The 22,515-nt window shown below is 47.1% G+C and overlaps 1 protein-coding gene across 2 annotated transcripts in view; it reads right to left on the bottom strand.

The window, feature by feature from the left end:
• Positions 1-20,942, bottom strand: part of PWWP2A (PWWP domain containing 2A) — a 49,271-nt gene extending 28,329 nt beyond the window's left edge. For both annotated transcript variants that reach the window (XM_049776046.1, XM_049776045.1), the window contains exon 1: positions 20,353-20,942. In XM_049776046.1, the coding sequence (XP_049632003.1) occupies positions 20,353-20,942 (590 nt within the window). The remainder of the gene's footprint in view (positions 1-20,352) is intronic.
• Between the last annotated feature and the right edge of the window lie 1,573 nt (positions 20,943-22,515).

Genomic DNA, 22,515 nt, shown 5'->3' with positions numbered 1-22,515 from the left:
TCTTAAGTTAGATTTTTATTTGTTTTTGTTTTTGTTTTGTTTTGTTTTGTTTTGTTTTGGGGGGGCCACACCCGGCCATGCTCAGGGGTTACTCTGGCTGTCTGCTCAGAAATAGCTCCTGGCAGGCATGGGGGACCATATGGGACACTGGGATTCGAACCAACCACCTTTGGTCCTGGGTCCGCTGCTTGCAAGGCAAACGCCGCTGTGCTATCTCTCCGGGCCCTTTAAGTTAGATTTTTAGACACCCAATGGCAAATATAAAAGGGAGCTGGAGAGTGTCCAGTGGATAAGGCATGTACTTTGCACATGGCCAACCAGTGGTTGGTACTCAGATCTCCAACGGGATCTCCCAAACCTACCTATCACTGAGCACAAAGCTACAAGCCCAAGTGTGGCAAAACCTAAAAGATAACCATGGACTGTGGTTCAAAGAGGTGACACTGGCTTTCTCTTCAAGCCCATCTTCCCTCTTCAATGCTGCTTGCTTGTCGTGATGTTCCCTTATTTTGCTTGCTTGCTTGCTTATTTCCACTCTGAAGAAGCATTGTTCTCTCTCCAACATGTTGTTCTCCCTCTCTCGCCCCTCACATCTTTCAATGTTTCACTAAAAACTTGCTTGCTTCACCAAACACTGAATGCCTGAAACTCTTATAAAAGGATTTAGGGGTTGGCGGGGGGCGGGGGGGATGTAGAGACAGTACAACAGGTAAGGCACTTGCAACTGGGTGACCCAGGTTCGATCTCTGACATTCCATACGGTCCCCCAAGCCAACAGGAGTAATACCAGAATGCAGAGATGGAAGTAATCTTAAGCACACCAGGTGTAGCTCAAAAACAAACAAGAGGCTTTATGGGTCAGACTGACATTACAGGAGAGAAAAGGGAAGACAGAACATGGGGCTGTGACTGGATCAACGCCTCCTACATCACACAGGAGCATAGGGCATCGCAGCATAAAGCCAGGAGTTAATTCCGGAGCACATCCAGGTGTGAACCCCAAAAATACAAAAAATAAAAGCTTTCTAAGTCATGGTGCCTACATAAAATAACAATCCCATTAAACAGAAAGGTTTGTTAAGTGAAGTCAGAGAAAGGAGGATAAATACTAGATGACTTCATTTATGGTATAGAAACCAGAACAAATACTGTGTGATGACAAACTTAGCCTTGGATTAAAAAACAGATTACCGGGACTGGGCGGTGGCGCTAGAGGTAAAGTGCCTGCCTTGCCTGCGCTAGCCTTGGATGGACCGCAGTTCGATCCCCCGGTGTCCCATATGGTCCCCCAAGCCAGGAGCAACTTCTGAGCGCATAGCCAGGAGTACCCCTGAGCATCACCGGGTGTGGCCCAAAAACCAAAAAAAAAAAAAAAAAAAAAACCAGATTACCATTTAAAGGGGGGGAGGGGGCTTGGTGGTATGAACAGGAGGTGTCAAAGTAATGTAAGGGCATAGGTAGAGGGTGCTGGGCACTGCTAGTAGTTAACTGTAGTAACTGCATCAAAGCACAAACAATTCTAAGTAAACATGTTATCTGAACTACAATACTAAAAGATAAAAGAACCACCCAAGGAAGCAGAAGCCACAATGGAGTAAAACACAGAAGACAAACTTGACTTCACCTACATCACTGAAAACACACTTTACAATTTCTCAAGAAAACGAACAGATATAAAAGCAGTCTTTTAATTATTAATGTAAATTCTCGCTCATTTCCAACACTGGAAAAACTTCCTTAGCCCTAGTTCTCCCAATAAGCAGTTTTAAGTTACCTCAGTTTCCATAATGATTTCAATGCACTGTTACTTATACTAGGTAGGTTCAAAGGGGCCAATCTCAAAGTTATAAGCTATTTCTAAAACTCTTCTGCTTGGATCATGGATTATATCAGCTGTGCTCAGCAGGGCTTACTCCTCTGCATTCAGCAATCACTCCTGGCAGCTTTGGGGGAGCTTATGGAATCCTAGGGACCAAACCCTGGTGGGCAACATGCAAGGCAGGTGTTTTTACCTGCCATACTATCTCTGGACCTCCTCAAATTGTTTTATGTGTTGGATATTGTACAAGAGGTAAGGGGCTTGCATTGAATGCAAGAGATACAAGGGACATCTGTTCAAATACCTAGAAACCTCCTATGCTATCCAAGTCTACAAGGAGTCATTCCTAAGCACTGTTCAGCGTGGTCAATTCCTCCCCAATTCTGTTTTCTCATGATTCTTACTTTGCAGAAAAATAGGTTATTCAAAAAAGTATAGTCTTTAATCTTTTCAATTCAACGCTCGGCACTTAATCACTTAATGAGTATCAACCTCGTACTTAATGAGCTTCAATTCTGACATTTTATTATTCCTCTCATGAACAAGGAAAGATCATCCAGTAAGACAGAATCTTACCTAATTTCACACTCATGGCAATAGATGCCGATGACACTACCCAAAGATTTTCCTAAATTAAACTGAAAAGCAATTCATATTTTAAAAGCAAACAGCTGCTACTTGGTTTCTTAAGAAGCAAAACACTATTATTTGTAATTATAAGATAACTCCCACCAAAAATGAGGTAGCAATGTAACAGTCAAGTCTAAGCACCTGAAAAGTCATCTTCAAGGCTGCAGAGTTCAATGAACTGGGTACAGGCTTTGCATGTGGGAACCCCAGGTTTCATTCCAAACCCCACTGATCTCAGAGCACAGGCAAGAGTAACACCCAAGCAGAGTGCAGAGACAGGGATAAGCCCTAAGCACCACCAAGTGTGGCCCAAAAACCAAAGTCTAGAGACCAGCATGTCCAGAGGGATTAAGGGGTTTGTGTTGCAAGTTTCAATCAACTCTATCCCTGGAAAAACAGGGATATGAGCACTGCAGGAGTCATATTTGAGCAGAGCCAAAAGCCCCTGGTATCTCCAGGTGTGGCCAGATACCAAAAATTAAATACAGAAAGTCTCAAAACCAACTTTGGGATGCCCACCTGGCTCTGTGCTCAGGAGCCATTAGAGCCAGTGCCGGGATTCAAACTGTCAAATGGCAGGGACAGCAAAACTGCAGGTTAAGCCATGCCTTCACTTCAGTGCAATCTCTCTGGTCCATTATGACAGTCCTGCAACTTTCTTAAATAGCTGGATATACAGAAGAGTAGAATCAAGTATTACAAACTAGAGTTCTTCAGCATTCCAACACCTGACGACTGACATTTGTATGCAGCCGGGTCATTCTACAGACACTGGACAGGCAATTAGAACCAAGGTGCTGCTCACCAGAGTGAACAATCATAGCCAAATAATTTACAACTCCTGAACACCTGGGGAACAGCACCATCGTTAATTATTTAATTCTACACCAGAGCACGGACTGGTGGCTAAAATCCACGGTTATAAAAGATGTGCACTTGGTCCCAGAGAGATAGCACAGCAGCGTTTGCCTTGCAAGCAGCCGATCCAGGACCAAAGGTGGTTGGTTCGAATCCCGGTGTCCCATATGGTCCCCCGTGCCTGCCAGGAGCTATTTCTGAGCAGACAGCCAGGAGTCACCCCTGAGCACCGCCGGGTGTGGCCCAAAAACCAAAAAAAAAAAAAGATGTGCACTCTATTCTATAGACAACCCTATGACACTATACTTCAAGGGTGGAAAGACCCTGTATCTCCTAGGCCAAGGGGATTCCCTCTCTAATGCCCCCAAATTTTACTATGCCTATGCAGGAAAAAAAAAAAAAAAAACGGGGGGGGGGGGGGACAAAATAGGTTTTTTTTATATTATCTTTCTTGACTTCTTTGTTTTGGTGTTGATACTGAACTTGATGTCCCCAATCTTATTTTATGTTATTTTATCTTTCTCTTTCTTTTTGCACTCTGGCATGGTTTTATTTCAGGACCAAGACTATTAAGAGTTGCTTGCCTTTAGTGCTGTAGTGCTTACTGGATATTTTATTCGATATTTCTTTTTGTATTATGGTATTTTAATTTCTTTTTTCCTGTCCTCTCTCAAACTGAGGTTGAGAGCCTAGAAGGACTACACCCATTTTTGGCTTATTTGATTTTTACCCCACTTTATTGCTTTTTCTTTCTTCAAACAAAACCACATAACTTGAACTATCTAGTTCCGCCTCTCAAACAAAGGGGGAAATAAGGGAGGGTACCAGGACCAACCAGATATATGATCACTAAGTAGTAAGCTAGACACAGAGTGGACCACTTATTCTAGCAACCCAGAGGGTGAGGGTGGGGTGTAGGGGATGCAGGATGGGAATGGGAATGGGAGGACAAATTATTCCCCTGATTCAATGTTAATATGTACCTAAAATACTACTGTGAAAGATATGGAAGCTAATATGGTCAAAATATAAATTATATTAAAAAAAACTTTCAACAAATGCTGTTTAAACAATGGTGTTGAAACACCCATATGCAAAACAAAACAAAACTAGTGGTCCATATCTCACAACATATAAATCTAAAAAATTGATATAAAGTCTTGTAATATATTATTATATATTAAATTCTAAAACTATAAAAATATACAGAAAATTTAAAAAATGTGCACTCTCTAAGAGGATATACATTATACAAGGAAGACCAGTCAGATAGCTCAAAGTGCAAGCTTTGCATTCAGGAGGCCAATTATAATCCTTTGTTTTTGGGCCACACCGGTAGTGCTCTGGGGTTACTCCTAGCTCTGTGCTCAGAAGTCGCTCCTTGCAGGCTCAGGGGACCATATGGAATGCCAGGAATCAAACCTGGGTCCATCGTGGTCCTCTGCATGCAAGGCAAATGCCCTACTCCTATGCTATCACTCCAGCCCCCCAATTATAATCCTTATCATATGGTCCCCTGCACCTCAGAGCAATAAACCAGGAGTATTCCTCAGCACCACCTAATGCGTCTGAAAACAGTTTAAAACAAAGAATTCTTAGTGATTTGACTGCCCAAAGGTAAAGAGATTAAAAACTGGCAACTTCCAGAAGGCAACCAGACTGCACAACCATTTCAAATTAATGACCCAATACAATCAAGTTCTGAATTAATCTACTTCCAAGTTTTCCTTAGTTTATAACGGTTGCCCATCTGAAATTAACCTGTAATTTTCACAAAAGGCTGAACAATGATCACTATTTTGGACAACTAACCCCTAAGTATCAGATGGGCCACACAGGATCCCAGGACTTATCTGCCGCCATCAAACTCACATTGTGAAAATCCAGGTGGGAGGAACTGAGGGGGCTGGAGCACACGCTTTCCTGTGGAAAGCAAAACTCTGACCCTAACAGAAGAATGTTGATCTCCCAAGAACAAAGCCAGAAACAGCCCCTGAACATTGTCAGATATAACCTGGGGACCCAAAAGGGGAATCAGGAACCCTACAATTTGTTTTCAGGAGCACTACCCACAAGTGCTTAGGGCTAGAGCAACAGTATGAGGTAAGGACCATTACTTTGTATAAGGTCAGCCCGATATCAATCCCAGGCACCTTGTATAGTCAGTCAGTCCCCTGAGCCCACCAATAGTGATCCTTAAGTGCAGACCAGGCTGATCATTGCTAAATGTGACCCCAAAACAAAAAGAATGCTCTGGGGCTGGAGAGATAGCATGGAGGTAGGGAGTTTGCCTTGCATGCAGAAGGACGATAGTTGGAATCCCGGCATCCCATATGGTCCCCCGAGCCTGCCAGGAGCGATTCTGAGCATAGAGCCAGCCAGGAGTAACCTAAGTGCTGCCAGGTGTGACCCAAAAACAAAAACAAAAAAAAAAACAACAAAAAAAAACCAAAAAAAAAGCTCTATTAACCCACCCAGAATGTAGCTAAATTGTCACTTTCATTCCTGGAAGATCTACCACCAGAGCAAACTCTGTTCCGGCAAATGTGTCTACGTCCTCTGAAAATTTAGGTAGGAGAGCCAATAAATACCAATAATTAAAGGTACACTCTGCATTCCATAGACATTAACTTCTAAGGACACTTCATTAAATCCGTTTTAAAGATGAGCTCATAATCCACAAACTTAAATAGGTTCCAGAAGACTTATTTAAGACGATTAAAACTTCATTTCAACCCTGTGGAAAATGATATGAAGAGTTATCAGTTGAACTGCCATATAACCCAGCAGCAATTCCACTTTTTGGTATCTTTCCCCAGGACTTAAAAACACTCATTCAGGAGGCCTGGAGAGATAGCACAGCGATCCAGGACCAACAGTGGTTGGTTTGAATCCCGGTGTCCCATATGGTTCCCCCGTGCCTGCCAGGAGCTATTTCTGAGCAGAGAGCCAGGAGTAACCCCTGAGCACCGCTGGGTGTGTCCCAAAAACCAAAAAAAAAAAAAAAAAAAAAAAAAAACCACTCATTCAGGGGCCAGAGTGATAGCAAGCGGTAGGGTGTCTGCCTTGTACACTGATCTGGACGGACGAGTTGAATCCAGGTTTAATCCCAGCATTCTATATGACCCCCGAGCCTACCAGAGCAATTTCTGAGTGCAGAACCAGGAGTAACTCCTGAACACCACCGGGTGTGGCCCCCAAACAAAAACAAACCAAAAAAAAAAAAAAAATTCATTCAAAAGGACAGGCCAGCAATACTCACTGCTCCACTTAGTAAAATAGCTAAGATATGGAATCAACCTCGGTGTCCAACCACCAATGAAATACTAGTATGTAGCTGCAAAGAAGAATGAAGACATTCAATTTGCTGCAACTTGGATGGAACTGGAATGTTAGGTTAAGTCAGTGCTTCTCAATTACTTTCTGTCATGCCCCCCTAGGAAGAAGAAAACATTTTTCGCGCCACCCCCTCCCCGCACGATTGTAAATAGTATCTTTATTCAAAAAAAAAAAAACTTTAGGGGCCAGAGAGATAGCATGGAGGTAAGGCGTTTGCCTTTCATGCAGGAGGTCATCGGTTCGAATCCCGGCGCCCCATATGGTCCTCTGTGCCTACCAGGAGCAATTTCTGAGCCTGGAGCCAGAAATAACCCCTGAGCACTGCCGGGTGTGACCCAAAAACCACAAAAAAAAAAAAAAAACTTTAGGGGGCCGGAGAGAGCTAGGGCATAGCAGTAGGGCATTTGGCTTGCATGCAGAAGGATGGTTCAAATCCCTGCATCCCATATGGTCCTACAAGCCTGGCGGGGACAATTTCTGAGCATAGAGCCAGGAGTAGTCCCTGAGCCCTGCCGGGTGTGACCCAAAAAAAAAAAACAAAAAACAAACAAAAAAAACTTTAACCTGCGAAACAAAAATATATAAAATAATTAGAGCTGATTCTTTTAATCAGAGGTGATATCTGGATTAATGGCTACAATGAGCACGTTTTGCAATGCATAGCTTTCGAAGCAGGGTTTGAAGCAGGACACAGTAACTCAGCTCCAGAGACAGAGACATAAACACGTGGCTTAGCTTGTTATAACAGTGTTTGCTGAGGTCAAACATGGCCCCCCTTTATGGAGCCTCGCATTCCCTGGGGGGCACGCCCGACTATTTGAGAAGCACTGCATTAAGTGAAGTAAGCCAGAAGACAAGATGATCTCACTTATCTGTGATATATAGAATAATTGGATGACATATGATGTAAGAAAGAGGGGATAGACACCCTTTGACCCCAGAGTTTAGGGAGGACACAGAAAATAAATGAAGGCAGAAAGGAAGAAAATATAAAAGGAAAGCAATGGGAGAGAACGGGTGCCAGGCTTCAGTTTTATTGGTGATGTGGGAACTGGCATAGCTCAAGATCACAATACTGAAAACGTGATAAATATAGGCTGCAACCACTGAACTTTATAATGAGCCTGTTGAGGTGGAACTGAGGTTGGGGGAGAGGAATGGTTGAAATATGGCAACACTGGCAATGTCAGTTGACAGTGATGATGGGATTGGTGTTGAAATATATGCCTAAAACTCAAATATCAATAACTTTGTAAATGATTATTTTTAAATATTAAAAAGATAAAATGCTAGCTTATTTTTTCATTTATTTCAGCAAGAGCTTTGCTTTACAAAATGAGTACACAGTGGTTCAAAGATATCAAAAAAATGAAGCACATGCCCTTAATATGGAAGCCCCAAATTTGATCTCTGTACCTTATGGTACGTCAGCTTTGCTGCGGTAAATCTAGTGTGGTCCCCAAAGAAAAACTATAGTAGTATACAGTGGGGCTGAAGCAGTGGTACAAGTGGTAGGGCTTGCACATACTGACATCAGAGGGGTCACAGTTCCATCCCCAGGCATCCCATATGGTCCCCCAAGCCAGGAGCAATGTCTGAGCGAGAGCCAGGAGTAATCCCTGAGCGCTATTGGGTATGACCCAAAAACCAAAAAAAAAAAAAAAAGTTGCATATTTCTTACACTTAGAATCAACTAGATTGGGCCGGAGCAATCTAGTGGTAAGGTTTGCCTTGCACGCAGCCAACACAAGGACGGACCCGGTTCAAATCCTGGCATCCCATATGGTCGGTCCCCTGAGCCTGCCAGAAGTGAATTCTGAGTAATTCCTGAGCACTGCCAAGTGTGACCCAAAAACAAACAAACAAAAACAAAACATTCAAATTAGATTTATAATGACCAACAATTTTAAAAGAAAACCACTGTAATCCATTTTGCAATGGAAGACTTCTCTCACTACAATGTATGTAACAGAATAGTATCAGGTATCGCAAAGCTGTCTGAGACAGAAGTGAGGCAACTGACTATTGTATTGTATTGTATTTTACCCATTTCCACACTTAGGATGTAAGCAGAATGATCAAAGAAAAATTAATTTTAAGTATATATAACTTGACCTAAATTCTCAACCTGGATGCTTAGTATAAAATACTGATACCACTACTCACTGCTCCACCAGAATGGCTGTTTATTTTTCCCACCAAAGGTAGAGCACCATATGTACGTTTCATGGTCTCTAAAGGAAAAAAAAAAAAACACGATTGTTTTGGTTTATTATTTCCTTAGAAAGACAAGCAAATTTTCTACAAATTGTTTTAAGAAAAGAGAAAGTGGGCCCGGAGAGATAGCACAGCGGCGTTTGCCTTGCAAGCAGCCGATCCAGGACCAAAGGTGGTTGGTTCGAATCCCGGTGTCCCATATGGTCCCCCGTGCCTGCCAGGAGCTATTTCTGAGCAGACAGCCAAGAGTAACCCCCTGAGCACCACCAGGTGTGGCCCAAAAACTAAAAACCAAAAAAAAAAAAAAAAAGAACAGAGAAAGTACTACTTGTTGAATGCAAGTCTGTGTTGGTAAAACATCTATTCTATAACTAGTTACAATCTTTTTTTTTTTTTTTTTTTTTTTTTTTTTTTTGGTTTTTGGGTCACACCCGGCAGTGCTCAGGGGTTATTCCTGGCTCCATGCTCAGAAATTGCTCCTGGCAGGCACGGGAGACCATATGGGATGCCGGGATTCGAACCGATGACCTTCTGCATGAAAGGCAAATGCCTTACCTCCATGCTATCTCTCCGGCCCCACTAGTTACAATCTTTAATAAGCACTGAAACTCACAAGTTGTTTTTGGTTTTTGGGTCAGACCCGGCAGCACTCAGGAGTTACTCCTGGCTCTATGCTCAGAAATCGCTCCTGGCAGGCTCAGGGGACCATATGGGATGCCGGGATTCAAACCACTGTCCTTCTCGCCTTACCGCTGTGCTATCTCTCCGGCAACAAGTTGTTTTTCAAGCTTCAGCATTTACTGCAGGATTCCTTAATACTTATCAGATCCCACTAAATAGAAGCCAGAAAGTTTTTCAGAATTTTTCAAGTTTTATGATACACAGTATAGGGGCCGGAATGACAGTCAACGGTAGGGCGGTTGCCTTGCACGCAGCCGGTCTAGGACAGAATGTGGTTTGAATCTGGCATCCCATACGTTCCCCCCACCTACCCACCCACCCACCCCACCCTACCCCCCCCCCGTGCCTACCAAGAGCAATTTCTGAGCAGAGAGCCAGGAGTAACCCCTGAGCACCCCCAGCTGTGACTCAAAAACCAAGATATATGTCCACAGTATAGTAACCAACATTTATATAATTCATCGGTGTAGGAAGAAACCACTCATCCTAGTGAGCACTAGTGAACACTAGCACCTTTAACATAGGAATGAAAGCTTAGAAATTCCCTTTCCAGGGGCCGGGCGGTGGCACTAAAGGTAAGGTGCCTGCCTTGCCTGCGCTAGCCTTAGACAGACCGCGGTTCGATCCCCCGGTGTCCCATATGGTCCCCCAAGCCAGGAGCAACTTCTGAGCACATAGCCAGGAATAACCCCTGAGCATTACCGGGTGTGGGCCAAAAAAAAAAAGAAATTCCCTTTCCAGAAATCTGGGATGCAAGCTTTTGTCTCTTGCAAGTTACTGTGACTTACTAAAATCATTTGCAATACTAAAGCTGTAGGTGTGTTGAAGATAGGCCTAAAATTTGCAGGCAGCAGCCCTTTCTACAGACCCCAAGTAAGAGATGAGGCTTTCAGCAGAGGCCCCCAAGAACAGAGGCCCTGGGAGGGCTATACTTGTCATCCCTTCAGTTTGCTCCCGAGGGAAAAGAACTATTTTTAAAACGCTATGGAAAGGCATCCAAGGAGATGCAATCAGAAAAAAATCCAGAATGTGGAAAATTCTACCCAACGAAGTATGGCTTAACAAACTTCAAGGGAGTCAAAAGTATATGTAAGCAGAAGACCTATAGAACAGACACGATAATTGCCTTGAAAAAATTTTATTTGGATGTTCTTTGAGAAAAATATAGCAATTGAGATGTTTTGTTTGGGGGAACATAACCAGCAATGCTCAGGGCTTACTCCTGACAGACACATTACACCACTCTGGCCCCTAAATGTTAATTTTGTTTGTTTTTTTGTTTGTTTTTGTAACCCCGACAGCGCTCAGGGGTTACTCCTGGCTCCACACTCAGATATCGCTCCTGGCAGGCTCAGGGGACCATATGAGATGCTAGGACTCGAACCAATGACCTTCTGCATGAAAGGCAAATGCCTTAACCTCTATGCTATCTCTCTGGCTCCTAAATGTTAATTTTTTTTTTTTTTTTTTTTTGGTTTTTGGGTCACACCTGGCAGTGCTCAGAGGTTACTCCTGGCTCTACGCTCAGAAATCACTCCTGGCAGGCTCGGGGGACCACATGGGATGCCTGGATTCGAACCACCGTACTTCAGTGTCTAAGGCAAACGCCCTACCACTGTGCTATCTCTCTGGCCCCCTAAATGTTAAATTTCTGGGGGGCCACACCCGTTTGATGCTCAGGGGTTACTCCTGGCTAAGCACTCAGAAATCACCCCTGGCTTGGGGGGACCATATAGGACGCTGGGGGATCAAACCTCGGTCCTTTCCTTGGCTAGCGCTTGCAAGGCAAACACCTTACCTCTAGCGCCACCTCGCCGGCCCCTAAATGTTAAATTTTTAACAATTGTTTTTTGTTTTTTGGTTTTTGGTTTTTGGGCCACACCCGGCAGTGCTCAGGGATCACCGCCGGGTGTGGCCCAAAAACAAAAAAAAAAAAAAGAAAAAAAGAAAATAAGATGAACTTGGGGGGGGGGGGCGGAGTGGTGGCGCTAGAGGTAAGGCGTCTTGCCTGGCAAGGGCTAACCTAGGATGGACTGAAGTTCAATCCCCCAGCAGCCCATATGATTCCCCCAAGCCAGGGGCAATTTCTGAGCCAGGAGTAATCCCTGAGCATCACAAGGGTGTGCCTCCCCCAAAAAAAAGAGATGAACTGGGGCCGGAGAGATAGCATGGAGGTAAGGCGTTTGCCTTTCCTGCAGAAGGAAGGTGGTTCAAATCCCGGCATCCCATATGGTCCCCTATGCCTGCCAGGGGCAATTTTTGAGCGTAGAGCCAGGAGTAACCCCTGAACACTGGCGGGCATGACCCAAAAACAAAAAACGAAACAAACAAAAAAAAAAAGATGAACTTGAAGCTGGAGAAATAGCATAGTAGTAGGGCATTTGCCTTACAAGTGGCCGACCCAGGAGCTAGAGATAGCATGGAGGTAAGGCGTTTGCCTTTCATGCAGAAGGTCATCAGTTCGAATCCGGCTTCCCATATGGTCCCCCGTGCCTGCCAGGAGCAATTTCTGAGCATGGAGCCAGGAGTTTCCCCTGAGCACTACTGGGTGATTTCTGAGCACAGAAACAGGAGTAACCAATCCCTGAGCGCTGCTGGTGTGACCCAAAAACAAAAAAATAAAATAAATAAGATGAACTCATTGAACTAAGGAGCTAATTGTTATTATCTGAGGTATGGATTTCTTTGTGTTTTGGGGCCACACCCACCAATGCTCAGGGATTTTTCTTGGCTCTTCGCCCAGAAATCACTCCTGGCACCTTCCAGGGACCATAAGGGATTCCGGGAATTGAACCCAGAGTTGGCTGGGTTGGTTATAGTGAAAAAAAAATTTTAGAAGGGGCAGAGGAGGGGCCGGGTAGGTGGCGCTGGAGGTAAGGTGTCTGCCTTGCAAGCGCTAGCCAAGGAAGGACCGCGGTTCAATCCCCCGGCGTCCCATATGGTCCCCCCAAGCCAGGGGCGATTTCTGAGCACATAGCCAGGAGTAACCCCTGAGCATCGAACGGGTGTGGCCCAAAAACCAAAAAAAAAAAAAAAAAAAAAAAAAAAAAAAAAAAAAAAAAAAAGAAGGGGCAGAGGAGTAGAGATAAAAGCATAAAAAATTAGGGCACTCGCCTTGCATGTGCTAAACCAAGTTTGATTCTGGTATAGTATACGATCCCTGAGGGGCAAGAGAGAGAGTACAGGGGCAGGGCACTTACCTTGCATACAGTCAACCTGGGCTACATCCTCAGCACCCTATATAGTCCTCCAAGACCAACCAGGAATAAGCCCTGAGAACTACCTGTGTGGCCCCAAAATAAACAAAACAAGTGATCCTTGAGCATAGCCTGGTGTAAGGGGGAAAAGGGTGGGCAGAAAGAGGCAAAGACTGTAAGCTCACTGACTGATAAGGGCCAGGGTTTAAATCCTGACATTAAAAAAAATGGTAAAGGGCCGGTGAGGTGGCGCTAGAGCTAAGGTGTCTGCCTTGCAAGCGCAAGCCAAGGAAGGACCCCAGTTCGATCCCCCGGCATCCCATGTGGTCCCCCCAAGCCAGGGGCAATTTCTGAGCGCTTAGCCAGGAGTAACCCCTGAGCATCAAACAGGTGTGGCCCGAAAAAAAACAAAACAAAACAAAAACAAAGGTAGAAGCCAGAATGATGCTACAGTGGATACAGCATTTTGCCTTGCCATGTGTCTGACCTGAATTCAATCCCCAGCACCCCTTATGGCCCCTAGCACCACCAGGAGTGAATGGCCAATGAGTACAGAGTTGGGTGGAAGCCCTGAGCACAACTTGGGTATGTAGGTAAGTGGATTCTGCTGAACGAATGGATGCTCATAAACTGATATTCACGTATGTTGTCACTTTCTATCTCATGGTGATTCAATAATGGGGGGGGAGATGACGTATCAGGTGGCGCTCAGGGTCCTGGCTCTGCATTCAGGAATCACTCCTGGGGATGTTCAGGAGACCATATGGGATAACGGAGATTGAACCTGGTCCAGCCACATGCATGCAAACACCCTTACCACTGTGCTATCTCACTGGCCCCTAAATGTTTTGCTGATTATCTTAGGTAAAACTTCCAGTTCAAATGTCAATTCTGCCTAAAACAAATATTCTGGCAGTTTTATGAACTGGGTGAAATGCTCGAGTTCAATAAACAGTTGGAGAGCTAGCTCAATGGATTAAGCACATGCTGTGAAGGCCCATGTCCCATCCCCAGAACCACATCCTTGGAACCCCTCCACAAGCACTGAGAAGACCAGTCAGTCCAGTTGCTAGGCACTGAGCAAGTAGACCCTGAGCACTGCCAGATGTGGCCCCCAAACAAAGCAGCAAACATACCCATGTTGAAATCACTAAAGCAGAAGGCTAAGGGAAAAAAGGGAAGGTTAGAAACACTGATCTGAGTTTGTGTGTTATCCGCTCAGATTAAGTGGTCAGTGCACAATGCAATGAGTAGACAGAATTTAAACTAAGGAGCTGGTTATAAAACAATAGCAAAGCCTGGGATAAATTAGAATGTAACTCTCACCTTAAAGACCCTCAGTTTTGGCCAAATGGCATACGAATAAGTGTTCTCCATCACTACTGACCAGGAAACTGTAAATCAAAATGAGATAGCACCTCACATCAGTGACTGGAACATATCAAAAACAACAAAAACAAGCATTGGGGACCAGAGAGATAGCACAGCAGTAGGGCATTAGCCTTGCACACAGCCAACCCAGGACAGATGGTGGTTCGAATCCCGGCATCCCATTTGGTCCCCCCAGCCTGCCAGAAGCGATTTCTGAGCACAAAGCCAGGAATAACCCGAGAGCCGCTGGGTGTAACCCAAAAACAAACAAAAAATAACATTGGGGTAGATGCACGTTAATTATTTCACTTCACTGCTGGTGGCAATGTCAACTAGTCCATCATTTTTGGAAAATGTGACCGTTCTTCAAAAAAGTAGGAATTGGGCCTGGAGAGATAATACAGCAGATAAGCCTTGCTGGGGCAGAGGGGTGATGGCCTGGGTTTAATCCCCAGTTCCCATTTGGTGCCCTAAGCACCACCAGGAGTAATTCCTGAGCTCAGGAGCCAGAAGACCTGAGTATCAATAGATGTGGCTCAAAAAACAACTAGGAGAGATAGCATGGAGTAAGGTGTCTGCCTTGCATGCAGAAGGATGGTGGTTCGAATCCTGGCATCCCATATAGCCCCCCAAGCCTGCCAGAAGCGATTTCTGAGTGTAGGGCCAGGAGTAACCCGAGTACTGCGGGGTGTGACCCCAAAACCAAAAAAATAAATAAACAACAACTGGAATTTAGCTTTCCATGATGCAGCAAGTCCACTCTTTGGAAACAACCTAAGTGCCCAAGAACAGATGACTGGATAAAGAAACTATGGTACACACATATGATGGAATGCTACTCAACAGTAAGAAAAGATGAGAGCCATGAAATCTCAATGTAGATAAAATTGGAGAATAGCATGCCAACTTAGTCAGAGGGAGAGCGACAGACACAGAGTGATCTCTATTATATGGGGGATATAAAGAAACATAGGAGAGTAACATATGCCCAAAGACAATAGAAACAACCTGAGAGCTGGTCTTCATTAGGAAGCCAGCCACAGTGAGGGAGAGGAAGAGATGAGCACAAGGAGATTAACATTCATATAAAGGTGGAAGTGGTAAAGTGATAATGCTATCTTATCAGTAACAATATTGAAAACCACAGTGCCCCCATATGAAGGCAGGAAAGGGAATAGATGGAAGTGGACACAGAGGAAAGGATTGGTGTTAAAAAACATTGTATCTCGGGGCCGGGCAGTGGCGCTAGAGGTAAGGTGCCTGCCTTGCCTGCACTAGCCTTGGACGAACTGGACCGTGGTTCGATCCCCCGGCGTCCCATATGGTCCCCCAAGCCAGGAGCAACTTCTGAGCGCATAGCCAGGAGTAACCCCTGAGCGTCAACGGGTGTGGCCCAAAAACCAAAAAAAAAAAAAAAAAAAAAAAAAACATTGTATCTGAAACACAATCATGAGTTACTTTGTAATTCATGATACTCAATTTAAAAAACTCAATTATAGGGGCCTGAGTGGTCAGTGGGTAGGATGTTTGCCTTGCACACAGCAGACCCAGGTTGGATTCCCGGCATCCAAGTCTGCCTGCCTGCCTGCCTGAAATGTCTTCTAAGTGCACAGCCAGGAGTAACCCTGAGCACCACTGGATGTGGCCCAAAACAAAACAAAAAAACCCACCTCCATTTTAAGTAAATGCTTTTGAAGGTCAGAGAGAAAGTACAGTGGGCAAGGTACTTGATTTACAAGCAAACAGATACTGTAAGTTCCATCCCCCACAACCCATATGGTCCCCCCAAACCCCACCAGGTCTGACCTGAGCCCAGAATCAGGTTAGTAAGCCCTGTGAACAGCTAGGTGTGGCTCAAAATACAAAATTGAATAAATCTGTGTTAAGAACCACTCTCCATGGGGCTGGAGAGATAGCACAGCTGATAGCACAGCAGTAGGGCATTTGCCTTGCAAGCAGCCGACCCAGGACCAATGGTGGTTCGAATCCCGGCATCCCATATAGTCCGTGCCTGCCAGGAACAATTTCTAGGCTCAGAGCCAAGAGGAACTCCTGGGTGCTGCCGGGTATGACCCAACCCAACCCCCCCCCCAAAAAAAAGAGCCACTCTCTGCAGACAGGTGGGGGTCAGGGGGAGTACCTCAGGCTCATCCAGTGATGCTAGAGGACCATGTAGTCCCATGCATCAAACTCAGGGTACTGCACTGAAGTCATGTATACTACCACTTCAGCTAACCCCAACCCTACAAAAGGTGTTTTTGATTTGTTTTGTTTTGTTTTTTTTAGGAGAGGGCTACTACCTTGCCTTTACATTTGGGTGTCATTTCCAACACCTGCAAATTCAATTGTGGTTTTCTACATTTGCATTCCAGTCTACTGAGCTCTCTTAAGTCCATTTAAAAAAATTTTTTTCATTAAAATTTTTTAACCTAAGAATCAAATAGTTTCCTTGTTCAGTGTGACATGTCACTTCTCAAAAAGTTACTTTGAGGGGTCAGAGCGGTCACACACGGGTAGGGCGTTTGCCTTGCACGTGGCTGACTCAGAACAGACCTGGGTTCGATCCCTGGCGTCCCATGTGGTTCCCCAAGCCGGAGTGATTTCTAAGTGCAGAGCCAGAAGTAGCCCCTTAAAGGCCAAAAAAAAAAAAAAAAAAAAGGCGTGGTTCGAAACCCATAGTCTCCTGGACATATTGTTCTGGAGCCTGCCAGGAGTGTTTCCAGAGCCTAGAGCAGGAGGAACCCCTGAGCACTGCTGGTGTGACTCAAAAACCAAAAAAAAAAAAGTAGCTGGTTGGCCCCATAAGAACTTGAGGTGAGCTCAGAGATCCATGTTCCCCTAAAGTCAGTGGTGACTGCAGAAACCAGTCCCCACATCAGAAACCCATCTGTCCATTAGCCTGGTAGGTATCGCTTTCTGTCCCCTTCAATTATTCGGACCCTGCTCCTTTGCCTCATAGAATAAACCTCAAAAATGTGTTCCCTCGTCAAGTAAATCTAAAACAATAAGCCAAAATACAATGCAGGAAGGCAAATAAATTCCAATGGTTTTAAAAGCAGAATTGATCAATCCAAATAAGAAATCCTATATCTCATCTAGGATCAAATACTTTTTACACAATGAATATAACTTCCAACTTCAAAAAGCTTGTTATAGTTAGGGCCTGAGCAGTTGGTAGGGGATGTGTCTTGCACACAGCTGACTCAGGTTCAATCCCCAGCATCCCAGATGGTCCCCAGAATCTGCCAGGAATAATTTCTCAGAGCAGAGCCAGGAGTAATAAACCCTGATCGCCGCTAGCTGTGGCCCAAAAGCAAGCAAACAAACACACACACACACACAAAAAAAAAAAAACCTGTCATGAGCTACAGATAACTCAAAGGGTGGGAGCACAAATTCAGCAAGCGGGAGCCCTGGATTCAATCCCCAGCACCTCACACTCCCAGGTCAGTCCTCCATCCCTCTCCCCTGGCCAACACTAGGAACAAGCATCAAGCACTGAGCTGCTGGTAGCCCCTTACCCATCCCATCCCAGCACAGCTGGGTGTAACCAAAAAACAAACCCAAAGAAGACTTTTATGAAACCATACTGTACAAATAGTAACTGTTTCCCTCTGATAAAACCATGATTAAATTCATGGACTAGTTGTCTCGCAAATATTCATTCTTTCCTGACTTGTCTCTTTAAAGGAAACTAAGGTGCAAAGGAGAACTGAACAGTTACAAATCTGAAAAGTTTTAAATATAAAAGTTTTAAATATAAAAGTTTATAAAAATATAAATATAAAAGTTTATAAAATATAAATATAAAAGTTTTAAATATAAAAATGACAAAATAAGCACCTCAAACGCTCTTCCATTTCCAGAAGCCACTTACCTCTCTGTACTTTCCTTTTGCAGATTTGAAATCCAGATTCTCACACAATCACCGGCATTCACTTCTGTTTAATTCAATAGCAAACACACAACTGAGTCTCTCTCTTGCTAATAAAAAACAGAATATAAAGAAATGCACAGTAGAAAGCACACTGATCTTATGCTTTCTATCAAAACAACAAAAAATAAAAATAAATTAAAAAAACAAATTCTTTTCAGCTTAGGCAAAAGCATAGAATTGTAAAAGGTCCTATGTCTCCCGCTTCCCCTAGAGCATACTTCAGTTATGAATTTTAAGCGTCTTTTCTGTCCCAAATGGGAAAGGTGTCTTTAGCCTGATGGGAGGGCAATTAAATTGAAAGTATGCTGGGGCCAGGGATGTGGCTCAAAAGGTACACTGAGCAGGGCCTTGCGAGTGTGAGGCCCAAGTTCCATCCCTAGCACCAAGTGGGATTCCAAGTGGCCCAGATAGCGACCCCCCAGACCAACGACGACAATAACCCAAAAAAAAAAATATTATTATTATTAAGTAAATAAATAAAGCGAAGTAAAACATACTAAAAGAAACCCTTTCCAAAGTGGTGAGATGCCATCAGAGTGTGTGCTGTTGCAGGAAACAGAATGGAGAGCCGTGAGTGGGAGTCTCTGCACTTCATATCTGCAAAGAAAAGAATCAAAAGGTTAACTCTTTGACAGACCTCGGGCAGGGCAGGGTATTCTCTTGACCTGTTGAGGTGCAAGGAGCACAAGACCTTCTCCTAAAAACTCAAAAAAATTTCAACCGCAAGGCAGGCAACTCCACAGCGGGAAGAGTTAAGACCAGGACAAGTGGATGCCACTCTCTTTTGAGTCGAAGTTTCCTTAGACTAGTATTACCATTAGATAGCGCCCCCCCCCCCCAATTAAGGGTTTCTCTGTCAAAAGTCATTTCGAGAACCAAAAAAAAAAAACAATCGGGGCCCGGCGAGGTGGCGCTAGAGGTAAGGTGTCTGTCTTGCAAGTACTAGTCAAGGAAAGATCAGGACCAACCGCGGTTTGAGCCCTCGGTGTCCCATATGGTTCCCCCAAGCCAGGGGCAATTTCTGAGCTCTTAGACAGAAGTAACCCCTGAGCATCAAACGGATGTGGCCCAAAAAAAAAAAAAAAAAGAAAAGAAAAGAAAAAAGAAAAAAAAAGAAAGTCATCTATGGAGGAGAATTCATCTTTCCAGAGTAGCGGCCAAAAATCAAAAAAAAAAAAAAAAAGGAAAAAAAGAAAAGCTTGTTTCTGAGTGCTCTTCCTCCTCTCAGAGAGAAATAATGACAGGTAAGCTTGGGGAGGGATCCCCAGTGTGGACAGACACCCCGATCTCCATTCCATCCAGCCAGGTACAAGTTTAAGGAGGGTGACACCAGCCATCTGTCTGTCTATCTCCCCAGCTGGGGACCCCAGTTCTGTGCAGAAAGAAACCAAGTAAGCTTGAGTAAGAAGAAGTGACAGGTAAGCTGGGGGGTGGGGGGAACCTCCAGTGTGGATGGACACCCCGATCTCCATTCCGTCCAGCCTGGTACAAGTGAAAGGGAGGTGACCCGAGGACAGACAGATGCGTATTCCGTCTATCTCTATCCAACCGGGGACCCCAGTTCTGTACAGAGAGAAACCAGGTAAGCTCAGGTAAGTGATAGGAAAGCTCGGGGGGAGGGAAACTCCCAGTGTGGACGGAGGACACCCCTGGTCTCCATTGCATCCAGCCAGCCTAGTGCAAGTGAGAGGGGGCTGACCCGAGGATAGACAGACGCGTGTATCGGTCTATCTCCCCAACCGGGGATCCAGTTCTGTGCAGAAAGGAGCCAGGTAAGCTCGGGGTTGGGGGGGGGGGACCCCCAGTGTGGACAGACACCCCTGGTCTCTATTCCTTTCCATCCAGCTTGATGCAAGTAAAGAGAGGGGTGACCCGAGGACAGACGGGTGCGCATCAGCCGTCTGTCTGTCTGTCTGTCTGTCTATGTATCTGCCAAACCGGGGACCGCAGTTCTGTGCAGAAAGAAGAAAAACCCCACGACGGGGTCGTGCACACCTGCCCGGAGGGGACGCCCCCAAAAAGCCAGGGTGTGGACGGACACCCCTGGTCTCTACTCCGTTCCATCCAGCCTGGTGCAAGTGAAAGGGGGGGGGGTGACCTGAGGACAGACGGACGCGTGTAGAAGTCCATCTCCCCAACCGGAGACGGAGACCCCCAGTGTGCACGGAGGAGGACAGCCCGGTGTCCGTGCCATGCGTCCATCCATCCAGCGTGGTGCGAGTGAAAGGGGGGTGAGCGGGGTCAGACACAGACGCGTCTCTGTGTGTGTGTCTCCATCCGCCCGCCCGGGCGCCTTTGGGTACCTTTTGGAGAGGTCCATGAGGACGCCGGAGAAGAGGCGGCCCCCGCGGCGGAAGGACACGACGAGCGCGTCCTCGATGATGTGGTCCAGCGTGACGCGCACCTCGGCGCCGGGCAGCAGGCGCGGGTCCCCGGCGGGCGCGGGGCCGGGCTCGGGGCGCTCCTGCGGGGCCGGGGCCGCGGGAGGAGCCGCGGGAGGAGCCGCGATCGAGCCCGCCACCGACACGGAGGCCGAGGCGAGCGCCCGCTCCGGCGCCTCCACGCTCGGGGGCGCCACGGCCGCCGCCGCCGCCGCCAGGGGAGCGGGCTCGCAGCCCGGCGCCCGATCCGGCGCCGGGCTGCGAGCGCGCTCCCCTGGCGGCGGCGGCGGCGGCGGCTGCTCCGGCGCGTCGTCCCGCGGCGAAGGCGAAGGCGCGGGCGGCCGAGCGTCGGGCTCCGCATCCGGCACCGAGGCCGCCGTGGCGGTGCCGGGCAGCGCGTCGCTGCCCGCCTCGCTGCCCGGCGTGGGCTCCATCTCGGGCTCGGCCTCGCCGGCGCCCCCGTCCCCGGGGGCCGCCGCAGTCGCCGCCGCCTCCGCAGCCACGGCCGCCATCTTCTCCCGCCCTCCACTCCCACTCCCGCGGTGGCGGCGGCGGCGGCGCGGCCGCGCGTTTCCTCGACTTAGCGCGCCTCGCCCCGCCCCCTCCGCGAGCGCGCCTTCCCACTCGCCGCGCCGCCCGCCACTCCCGCGCTCCCCGCGTTCTATTGGCGAACAACGCCGTTTGTCACACAGCGAGTCCCTTCCCCCCCGGCGGAAGGGGAACTTCTCATTGGCCGGCGCGTCCAGCGACGTCCAATCCGAGCGGCGCGGCGGAGGGGGGCGGGCTGAAGGCACACGCGCGCGGAAGAGCCGGACTCGCCGCCGCTTTCTATTGGCTGCCCGGAGGCCGAGGCGCTTTCCGATTGGTTCGGGCAACTGTCCGTTCGCAGGCGAGGCGAGAGAAAGGAGAGCGAGCGTCACGTGGCGCGCCCGTTCTTTCAAAGCGGGCCGAGGGGCGGGGCGGGGCGGGGCGGGGCGGCGCCGCGGCGAGGAAGCGTTTCCCAAGAAGCCCCGCGCGCGCTCAGGGCCTTAGAATAAACGTTATTTCTAAGGCACCGCGAGCCGCTCCGAGGGGAGGCCGGGACGGTTGGCGCCGCCGAGCCAGACGCGTGCTCCGGGCGCCTCCCGCGCTTGCTGGGCAGCTGGGCTGGGTGCCGCAGGCGGGACGATGCGCAAGGCGCTCTCCATGACCGCGTGGCAGCCAAGCCACGCCGGCTCCCGCACAAGAAGTGGCGGGACTTGGCTCCCTCCACTTTCCAGGAACAAAACAGGAAAAGGAGAGCGGACAGGCCCGCCCGAGCACTCTGGAGTCTTTTTGCCTAGGAAAGGGAGGGAGGGCGCCTGGGCCCAGAGGGGCAGGCAGCTCAGGGGTCAGCAGCGTGGACTTGGGCTAAACCTCCAGCGCCCCAGAGGGCTCTGATCTTGCCACACAGAAAGAAATGCTTTCCCGGACTTAGCTTCCCTCCGCTTTCTAGGAGCAAAGTCGGAAGAGGCTGATCCAAGAGGAGAGACGATAGGTCCACCCGATTCAGCTGATGAATACTACACAAAGAGCACTCCTGAGTCTCTTTGCCCAGAGGGGTAGCTCAGGGGGTAGGTAGGTAGAGCACCTGCCTTGCAAGAAGTGGACTTGGGCTAAATCCCTAGCACCCCACATGGTCCTGATTCTTCCAGGAAGGATCTCTGAGTGTCAATCAAGGAGTAAGTTCAGAGCACCATTGTTGGGTGTGGCTAAAAAAAAAAAACCCCAAAAGAGTTTAAATCTAAATCCCTAGCACCCCATATGGTCCTGATTCTTCCAGGAAGGATCTCTGAGTGTCAATCAGGGAGTAAGTTCAGAGCACCATTGTTGGGTGTGGCTAAAAAAAAAAACCCCAAAAGAGTTTAAATCTAAATCCCTAGCACCCCATATGGTCCTGATTCTTCCAGGAAGGATCTCTGAGTGTCAATCAAGGAGTAAGTTCAGAGCACCATTGTTGGGTGTGGCTAAAAAAAGAACCCCCCCATGGGCCCGGAGAGATAGCACAGCGGCATTTGCCTTGCAAACAGCCGATCCAGGACCAAAGGTGGTTGGTTCAAATCCCGG

The sequence above is a fragment of the Suncus etruscus genome, chromosome 6 (assembly GCF_024139225.1).
Source record: "Suncus etruscus isolate mSunEtr1 chromosome 6, mSunEtr1.pri.cur, whole genome shotgun sequence".
Classification (NCBI taxonomy): domain Eukaryota; kingdom Metazoa; phylum Chordata; class Mammalia; order Eulipotyphla; family Soricidae; genus Suncus; species Suncus etruscus.
The sequence above is the reverse complement of the archived record's forward strand: the minus strand, read 5'-3'. Positions and strand labels throughout refer to the sequence as shown.